The 10,738-nt window shown below is 44.6% G+C and overlaps 1 protein-coding gene across 1 annotated transcript; it reads left to right on the plus strand.

The window, feature by feature from the left end:
- The first annotated feature begins 2,830 nt into the window (after window positions 1–2,830).
- Window positions 2,831–10,526, plus strand: LOC311114719 (small ribosomal subunit protein mS22-like). The gene is made up of 7 exons (XM_084189954.1): window positions 2,831–2,961; window positions 7,948–8,108; window positions 8,265–8,429; window positions 8,639–8,866; window positions 8,984–9,129; window positions 9,292–9,400; window positions 9,520–10,526. Exons 1-7 carry the CDS (start codon window positions 2,847–2,849, stop codon window positions 9,607–9,609), a joined length of 1,014 nt encoding a protein of 337 aa, XP_084046080.1. The 5' UTR covers window positions 2,831–2,846; the 3' UTR covers window positions 9,610–10,526.
- Window positions 10,527–10,738: the final 212 nt, after the last annotated feature.

Here is a 10,738-nt window from a genome sequence, read left to right on the forward strand (position 1 = left end):
TATTTTAACTTTTAGTGCCTTAAAAGTGACCTGATACTATTCCTCTATACATCATTGGTAGTATTTATTTTCTCACATTTTTGTCATATAGTTTTTCAAGAAGGACCATCCTCCTCCATAGTCACAAACCTTTACATTTCACCTTTGAACCCATTCTCCTCTGTCCAGCCTCCTCTGAACCCATTCTCCTCTGTCCACCCTCCTCTGAACCAGTTCTCCTCTGTCCACCGCGCAGAAAGACGAATAAACATTGACTGACTCGCTCCCTGAATGCCCCCTCACCGCCCCCCATAGCAGCCCCTCTATGAGAGAGCCCATCCACTCAGGTTTCACCTCTTTGTGCTTCCTGCTGCGCCCAGTCACGCTGACATACACCCTTACACTCAACCAGTCCAATATTTGATGTGTCGGTGTGAGAAAATATGTAGGCCTACATGTTTGTCTAGGTACTTCAGGTTTGGGGTCAATCCAGGACCTAGCGAGGTCCATACAAGCGAGGTCCATACAGAAATGGTTTGTCGAGATCGGTGTGGAAGAACTTGACTGGCCTGCACAGAGCCCTGGCCTCAACTCCATCGAACACCTTTGGGATGAATTGAAATGTTATAGCAGCAAAGGGGGGACCAACTCCATATTAATGCCCATGATTTTGGAATGAGATTTTCTACGAGCAGGTATCCTCATACTTTTGGTAATGTAGTGTATGTAAAAAAAGAGACAGATTTCTCTCCATCCCTCCCTCCTCTCCCTCTATCTTACAGAACAATTAAGAGAATACAGAGCAGAATCAGAAATGCAGAAATCATTTTACCATCTCTCTCTCCCTCTCTCTCCTTCGCTCTCTCTCTCCCTCTCTCTTCTTCACTCTCCCTCCCTCTCTCTCCCTCTCTCTCCTTTGCTCTCCCTCTCTCTCCCTCTCTCTCCTTCGCTCTCGCCGTCCCTCCCAGGGCATTCAGTTGTGCGTAGCAGGATTAGAGCTGTCAGCAGGGCGACAGCTGCGTACATCTGGAGCCGTAGGCCCCTTACAGCTCAATCCTCACGTCATTACATACAGCTTGCTACAGCTGCACCACTGTCTGCCCTGCTATACTCTGCCGTGCTACACATCACCTCATTACTGACAAACACACACCTTTACCCTGCTCTATCTTACATCCCCCATCTACTGTCCAGCCCTTCCCAGGGGGAAGGATTTATGTGTGACACATGCTGTTTTTGATGATGACGCACAGATAGGTAGCTCTGGTTTCATGACTGTATAATATGGTGGTGGCTTGTTTGTGTGTGTGTGTGTGTGTGTGTGTGTGTGTGTGTGTGTGTGTGTGTGTGTGTGTGTGTGTGTGTGTGTGTGTGTGTGTGTGTGTGTGTGTGTGTGTGTGTGTGTGTGTGTGTGTGTCTGTCTGTCTGTCTGTCTGTCTGTCTGTCTGTCTGTCTGTCTGTCTGTCTGTCTGTCTGTCTGTCTGTCTGTCTGTCTGTCTGTCTGTCTGTGTGTGTGTGTGTGTGTGTGTGTGTGTGTCTGTCTGTCTGTCTGTCTGCCTGTCTGTCTGTCTGTCTGTCTGTCTGTCTGTGTGTCTGTGTGTGTGTGTGTGTGTGTGTGTGTGTGTGTGTGTGTGTGTGTGTGTGTGTGCGCGCGCCGTGGGCTCACTGTGCGAGATAGCCACCTGGTCTGACATAATCCCTCTCTAGAAGGATCTTAGCAGTGATCAAGGCTTCACTCCTACATGTTACCAGGGACGACCAGAGAATGTCTGCCAAAGCTAGCTTATTCTTTCTCTCTGAATAGATACTCAACATCCAAAAACAGATTCTCTTTGGTTTCGCTCTCCTTCTATTGTGGAATACACTATAGTGTACAATCAAAATTAAATTGCCTACCATTATAGAACTTTCCATTCAGTTGCTGACTTATGGGTAAGAATAAATAATTATCTAATAATAATGTTTGTGACTTCCTTAAAGTTTTCATACAAAAATATTGCTCTGGAATCTATGCCACGATCATTTATTACTAAGAATGTTTCAAAAATACTTGGAGATAATTTTTCACGAACCAAATCATAAGGTGTTTGAGAGTAAATCTGTGCTAATGTGCAACGTTAAGTGTGTTTTCTTCTACATGAGAAAGGGTTTTGTATGACTGCATGAGAAAGTGTGTGTGTTCCTATCATCTATCCAGACAGATTTCTCAGCTATCTATCAGACAATGCAGGAACACATTGTAACGATGGTGTAGGAATGTCTAGTACTCTGACTCAAAGCTATGCCTCAAGGATAAGCAGACATCACACGGCAGTGCAGAAAAACAACCAAATTGCTGAATATAGGAATATCTGAATTCTTACAGCAGACACAATTCTACCATGCCGAGAGAAGGCAAGAGACTTGTTGCTATTTTTTAAGCCTGGGTGCTAACATGTTGAGACCAATGACATCTAAAAGGAATATATTTTTTATTTTATTTATTTTAATAATGAGAAAAGACTGTGTATTGGTCAGACAAACATAATACATGTTTATGGTACTTACAATTTCAGGATAATACTAAATTCCTTATTCATTTGACATTTTAGTCATTCAGCAGACGCTCTTATCCAGAGCGACTTACAGTAGTGAGTGAATACATTTTTGTACTTACTCCAACCTAGGACTACGGTACATGTCAGAGTTTCATGAGCATCACCACTTTAACAACTTGCAAGTGGACACAGAAGAAATGATCAATTAGCGCCATCTGGTGAACATCCTTTAAAAAACACTCATACAATTGAAAGACTCCATCTCCCATGATTCCCCAATTTCTACGTCGTATGTAATAGGTGACGTCAGTCGACGAGGTGGCTACAAACATGGCCGCACGGTGCCTATTTAGGAGCTATTCTCGGGTCAAAAATGTCGACCAAAACACACGAATACTTGTCAGATGTAGCAGAAGGATGCTGTGCAGTGTACCGTCTGACAGCAGTAAGTCGTTTATTTACAATTTGTCGTCACACTGAGAAATGGGAGCTCTACAACTGACCTTGTAGCATGTGCAGCTATTGTTATCTACTGTTAGCTGCCTATGCGAAAACTTAGCTGTCGTTCACTTTTCAGCATTTGAATCACTTGAATGGTACTGGTAGCTAGTTGTTATCCTTGAAGCTATTTACACACATGTTGACAAGAACATACATCTATCCAGCGTTCAAAACTGGGAACTCGGAAAAGCATCATTAGCATTAATTTAGCATAAACTACTAGTGCTTTAAAGACTGTCAAATCATGACGTCAGTGATCTTCAGGTCGGAAAGACGGAGCTCTTGTAAGACGCCAGAGTTTTCGACATTTTCCGACTTGGAAACGATCTTTGCCATTCGGATTTCGTTTTTTATAATAATAATATGCCATTTAGCAGACGTTTTTATCCAAAGCGACTTACAGTCATGCGTGCATAATTTTTTTTGTGTATGGGTGGTCCCGGGGATCGAACCCACTACCTTGCTCTACCAGTTGAGCTCCGAGTTACGAGTTGTCTTGAACGCTCGGATGTCGGAGATTTCCGAGATCTGGGTTCCCAGTGTGACAGCAATCAGACTCGGGGCATTTTACATTTACATTTTAGTTATTTAGCAGACGCTCTTATCCAGAGCGACTTACAGTTAGTGAGTACATACATTTTTCATAGTGCCCCCCCACTAATTCCTATAATTTACACTGTTAAATAACAGAATGTAAGAACAATATTTTTTCTAAAGAAATGTTTCATTTTGTCATTATAATAAGGTTGGTAACAATGTGACAATATTTGTGGAAATCTGTTGCAGCTCAAGTCGACTACAAAACCCGCAATGCTCTCTCTATGGGCTGGCTGGCTAGCTAGGTAGCTAGCTAGCAAACGTAGTTACACACAATAGTACTAAAGTCAATATCAGCATGTGAAGTAGCTAGTTCGCTGTAAAATCGCCTAATCAAACTGCACTATCAATTTAGGAGTCTACAATCTCGCCATGTTCAACCTGCAGATCGATGTGCTTCGCAGAGTGGCGCCTGACATTCCCAATGGCACCCTGGACTGAAGAGGCAGACAAATATGAGAAATGTGGTGGACCCTCTGTTAAGTTACATGTTTTTCGAGGTAGGAGTATTGCAAAAAATATGATCAATGGCTCATTCATGAGAAGAAAACTTCCCACTTTATGACATCGGCCAGGATTGAAATCTGACATATGATAGACGTTTTCACGATCTAAAAGTCAAATTCCTATTATACTGAACAAAAAAATAAACGCAACTGTTTCAAAGATTTTACTGAGGTACAGTTCACATGAGGAAATAAGTAAATTTGAAATAAATGCAGTAGGCCCTAATCTATGGATTTCACATGACTGTGAATACAGATATGCATCTGGTTGGTCAGATACCTTTCAAAAAATGGTCCTCACAATGGGCCTCAGGGTCTCCTCACTGTATTTTGGTGCATTCAAATTGCCATTGATAAAATGCAATTGTGTTTGTTGTCCGTAGTTTATGCCTGCCCATACCATAACCCCACCGCCACCATGGGGCACTCTGTTCACAACGTTGACATCAGCAAACCGCTCGCCCGCACAACGCCATACAGGTGGTTGTGAGGCTGGTTGTAGGTACTGCCAAATTCTCTAAAATGACGTTGGAGGCGACTTATGGTAGAGAAATGAACATGACATTATCCGGTAACAGCTCTGGTGGACATTCCTGCGGTCAGCATGCCAATTGCACGCTCCCTCAACTTGAGACATCTGTGGCATTGTTGTGACAAAACTGCACATTTGAGTGGCCTTTTATTGATGGAGTATCTTGGTAAAGGAGAAATGCTCACTAACGGGGAATGTAAACACATTTGTGCACAACATTTGAGAGAAATAAGCTATTTGTGCATATGGAACATTTCAGGGATGTTTTATTTTAGCTCATGAAACATGGGACCAACAGTTTACGTGTTGCATTTATATTTTTGTTCAGTGTAACTTCCAGTGTAGTGAGAGCAGCTTTATCACAATGCTACATCATAATGGCCAAATGTCTGCCTGCTTGAATGGCAATAGCTCAGATACACATGAAGTGACCCTGGGAATCGATAGAACGTTGATCAGATATGCCCCAAAACAGTATAACATTCAAAATGGTTGAGTCTTTCCTTTTTAAGATCAAATCAAATGTTATTGGTCACATACACATTTAGCAGATGTTATTGCGGGTGTAGCGAAATGCTTGTGTTCCTAGCTCCAACAGTGCAGTAGTATCTAACCATTCACAACAATACACACAAATCTAAAAGGAAAATAATGGAATTAAGAAATATATAAATATTAGGACGAGCAATGTCGGAGTGGCATTAACTATAATACAGTATATACATATGAGATGAGTAAAGCAGTATGTTAACATTATTAAAGTGACTAGTGTTCCATTTTTAAAGTGACCAGTGATTTCATGTCTATGTACATAGGGCAGCAGCCTCTAGGGTGCAGGGTTGAGTAACCGGGTGGTAGCCGGCTAGTGACAGTGACTAAGTTCAGGGCAGGGTACTGGGTGGAGGCCGGCTAGTGATCGCTATTTAACAGTCTTATGGCCTTGAGATGGAAGCTGTTTTTCAGTCTCTCGGTCCCAGCTTTGATGCACCTGTACTGACCTCGTCTTCTGGATGATAGCGGGGTGAACAGGCTGTGGCTCGGGTGGTTGACGTCCTTGATTTGTTCAGTGACTGGCTTCAATATAGCGACTTTTGTAACTCACCCAAAAATGCAGGGATACACTTTTTCCCAAAATCATTATCCCACTGGGCCAGAAAGACCTCGGGCATGATCATTGGAGCAAGGCTTGAAAGACACGTCGCCGGAGCTACTTCATCCCTAAGTCAAAAATATACCTACAGTGGGGAGAACAAGTATTTGATACACTGCCGATTTTGCAGGTTTTCCTACTTAAAAAGCACGTAGAGGTCTGTAATTTTCCAGAAAATCCAGAAAATCACATTGTATGATTTTAAAGTAATTAATTTGCATTTTATTGCATGACATAAGTATTTGATCACCTACCAACCAGTAAGAATTCCGGCTCTCACAGACCTGTTAGTTTTTCTTTAAGAAGCCCTCCTGTTCTCCACTCATTACCTGTATTAACTGCACCTGTTTGAACTCGTTACCTGTATAAAAGACACCTGTCCACACACTCAATCAAACAGACTCCAACCTCTCCACAATGGCCAAGACCAGAGAGCTGTGTAAGGACATCAGGGATAACATTGTAGACCTGCACAAGGCTGGGATGGGCTACAGGACAATAGGCAAGCAGCTTGGTGAGAAGGCAACAACTGTTGGCGCAATTATTAGAAAATGGAAGAAGTTCAAGATGACAGTCAATCACCCTCGGTCTGGGGCTCCATGCAAGATCTCACCTCGTGGGGCATCAATGATCATGAGGAAGGTGAGGGATCATCCCAGAACTACACGGCAGGACCTGGTCAATGACCTGAAGAGAGCTGGGACCACAGTCTCAAAGAAAACCATTAGTAACACACTATGCCGTCATGGATTAAAATCCTGCAGCGCACGCAAGGTCCCCCTGCTCAAGCCAGCGCATGTCCAGGCCCATCTGAAGTTTGCCAATGACCATCTGGATGATCCAGAGGAGGAATGGGAGAAGGTCATGTGGTCTGATGAGACAAAAATAGAGCTTTTTGGTCTAAACTCCACTCGCCGTGTTTGGAGGAAGAAGGATGAGTACAACCCCAAGAACACCATCCCAATGTGAAGCGTGGAAGTGGAAACATCATTCTTTGGGGATGCTTTTCTGCAAAGGGGACAGGACGACTGCACCGTATTGATGGGAGGATGGATTGGGGCCGTGTATCGCGAGATCTTGGCCAGCAACCTCCTTCCCTCAGTAAGAGCATTGAAGATGGGTCATGGCTGGGTCTTCCAGCATGACAACGACCCGAAACACACAGCCAGGGCAACTAAGGAGTGGCTCCGTAAGAAGCATCTCAAGGTCCTGGAGTGGCCTAGCCAGTCTCCAGACCTGAACCCAATAGAAAATCTTTGGAGGGAGCTGAAAGTCCGTATTGCCCGGCGACAGCCCCGAAACCTGAAGGATCTGGATAAGGTCTGTATGGAGGTGTGGGCCAAAATCCCTGCTGCAGTGTGTGCAAACCTGGTCAAGACCTACAGGAAACGTATGATCTCTGTAATTGCAAACAAAGGTTTCTGTACCAAATATTAAGTTCTGCTTTTCTGATGTATCAAATACTTAAGTCATGCAATAAAATGCAAATTAATTACTTAAAAATCATACAATGTGATTTTCTGGATTTTTGTTTTAGATTCCGTCTCTCACAGTGTACCTATGATAAAAATTACAGACCTCTACATGCTTTGTAAGTAGGAAAACCTGCAAAATCGGCAGTGTATCAAATACTTGTTCTCCCCACTGTATATTTACAATTTATCTTCATCCTCAGTTTGATTTCTGATCTTTAAGTACTGAGTCCATCTTAAGATTCTTTGGAGAACACGTAACAATGATGTAACAATCATTCCAGTAGTTGAAGATTGATAAGTGCAATTATGAAAAATATCTAGAATAATAATAATATGCCATTTAGCAGACGCTTTTATCCAAAGCGACTTACAGTCATGCGTGCATACATTTTTAGGTATGGGTGGTCCCGGGGATCGAACCCACTACCCTGGCGTTACAAGCGCCATGCTCTACCAATTGAGCTACAGAGGCTTGTATTCAGGAGAAGAAGGTTTGTACATACAATCTTTGGTTTGTACTTGGCGCCATTCTTCCTGTTTCTCGTCATCAGTGAGATCACTTCCTGTGTCAATATGCGCAGTGTGACTAGCTCTGATGCAGGTCGTACCTGCAGATCCGAGACCAGAGCTAGCTTCATCCATCTCTGAAGAGTCATTCATTTGTTTCTAGGTTCTCCAGATGCCCATGTGAAGCCCCAGTTTATGGATGCAGAGGTGCAGGACATCCTAACCCGAATCACAGGCTTGGACCTGGAGAAGGTGTTCAGACCCATCAAACAGGAGCTGAAGCCCCCCACGTACAAACTCATGACAGATGCACAGCTGGAGGAGGTACGGACACACACACAGTAGGTCAGATAGTTTGTCATGTAGAGTAGGGAATGGGTCTACAACATCTGCTGCAACATTCTGAAGATTTCAGTTGGCAGATGATATCTCTGTACAGCTAGTGTCAGTCTTGTTAATGTGTCAGTGTTTGTGTTGTAGGCGACCCAGAGTGCCAGGGAGCAGGCCCAGAGGCTGCTGAAGATGCCTCCAGTGCTGCCGGAGAGGAAGCCCATCAACGATGTCCTGTCTGAGGACAAGATCCTGGAGGGCATGGACACAGCCAAATACGTCTTCACTGACATCACCTTCAACATACCGCACAGGGTAGGAGAGAGAGGAAGAGAGTGTGTTTGTGTCCACCAATGTTATATTCAACATACACCACAGGCAAAGTGTGTGTAATGGTTTGTGTCCATCAACAAAAATGTTGGTTATCATTTACAATGATAATGCCTCAAACAATTTAGTGCTCATTTGTCTTCTCACTGTCAAGTTTGGTTCTCTCTTCCATGGTTGTCTCCTGGTGTTTCCAGGAGCGGTTCATAGTGATCCGGGAACCCACTGGGACTCTGAGGAAGGCATCGTGGGAGGAGAGAGACAGGATCCTGCAGGTCTACTTCCCTAAAGGGGCCCGCAGGCTCACAGCACCCCCTGTCTTCCAGGAGGAGAGCCTGAAGGTGGTGTTTGGCCAGGATCGTCATGAAGATGTGTTGGATCTGTGCCAGGTCCAGTTTGAACCTGACTCCTCAGAATACATCAGGGTAAAAGACCACTGCCTTCACACTCCTCAACAGGCTGTCCAGATGTATGGTTAAGTTATTATTACCCATTAGCAGTTAGTAAAACCCTCTCCCTATTGGCTGTGCTCTGTTGTCCAGGTGCATGCAGCTACCTATGAGGATCTAGAGAAGATGGGGAAGTATGATCTGCTACGCTCCACCAGACATTTTGGTGGCCTGGTCTGGTACCTGGTCAATGCCAGGAGGGTGGACGGACTCATCATAGACATGCTGCAGGAAGACCTGTGAGTGTCTGTGTTTGTTAGAGCAGGGGTTCCCAACCTTTCTCGGTTACTGTACCACCCCTGAAGTACCCCCTCATGTGCATTTTATCAGTTAGCCTATGGTCTCATTAATCTTCTCAAGTACCCCCTGTGGATAGGCCAAGTAACCCCAGGTTGTTCTAGGTTGCAGGATGCAGTGAGTCTGGTGGGTCTGTTCAACAAGGTCCATCCACACAGTGAGATAGCCCAGGAGGCCTCCAGCCAACAGGCTTCAGGACTGGACCTGCTCAAGGTGGGGCCCAATCAGCAGACACTAGTGTATCTCAGGACCTGATTGATAGGTTGATGCACCAGTAGCCATGATACCCAGTAAACCCTTTGTTTAACCTCTGTGTGTCTGTTCCTCACCAGATCTACGCCAAGCGGGAGTCCCAGAGGGCAGGATACATAGAGCTGGCCCTGCAGGCCTACGAACAGACCTCCGCAGAGAGCTCCGTCTGACCGTCCCATGCATCACCACACATAACCACAGGAGAGCTCCGTCTGACCGTCATGCATCACCACACATAACCACAGGAGAGCTCCGTCTGACCGTCATGCATCACCACACATAACCACAGGAGAGCTCCGTCTGACCGTCATGCATCACCACACATAACCACAGGAGAGCTCCGTCTGACCGTCATGCATCACCACACATAACCACAGGAGAGCTCCGTCTGACCGTCATGCATAACCACAGGAGAGCTCCGTCTGACCGTCATGCATCACCACAGGAGAGCTCCGTCTGACCGTCATGCATCACCATGCATCACCACAGGAGAGCTCTGTCACATCACAGCAGAGCTCCGTCTGACCGTCATGCATCACCACACATAACCACAGGAGAGCTCCGTCTGACCGTCATGCATCACCATGCATCACCACAGGAGAGCTCCGTCTGACCGTCATGCATCACCATGCATCACCACAGGAGAGCTCTGTCACATCACAGCAGAGCTCCGTCTGACCGTCCCATACACCTCACACCCACAACAACAAACCAACGGTGCTGTGACATTATCTCCAATGGCCTGCCTATCCATGACCCAAACTTTCATCAACTGGACAGTTTCGGTAAGCAAAGAGAATAACTTTGTCCCTGAACTATGGAGCTCATATGAACCACTTGCAAGCCAAGTGTCCATTGGCAATGAATGGCATCAAAATGTGCACATAATTGGGGTGCGCCAAGCTTCAGTCTTCTATCATTTGGTGGAAGGGCACACGATGCAGTGCAGATATTCACTTATGCATTTCAACGTTGTCATTTGTCCATAACCTTAATCATACTGTATCTCAACATTGGATCTGACTGTAAGCTGTTTAATTATCATGATTTATGTACATACAAAATACAAATGTTTATATACATTCTCTCTCATTTATTGAATCTGAATTATTCATAGGGCCTGATTCAGACAAACACTTGTCATCTTTATTGAGTTGATAACATTTAATTCCCTTTTCTAGACCAGGGCATGATCTCAGACATACATAAGGCACTTGGATTCACATCTATAACAATGAAGTAGGTCCCCTATAAAAACAGAAAGGCATAAGGCACTAGACTATGACAGAGCAGCATGCT

The sequence above is a fragment of the Coregonus lavaretus genome (genome assembly GCF_964263955.1).
Source record: "Coregonus lavaretus genome assembly, contig: HAP1_SCAFFOLD_358, whole genome shotgun sequence".
Classification (NCBI taxonomy): Eukaryota; Metazoa; Chordata; class Actinopteri; order Salmoniformes; family Salmonidae; genus Coregonus; species Coregonus lavaretus.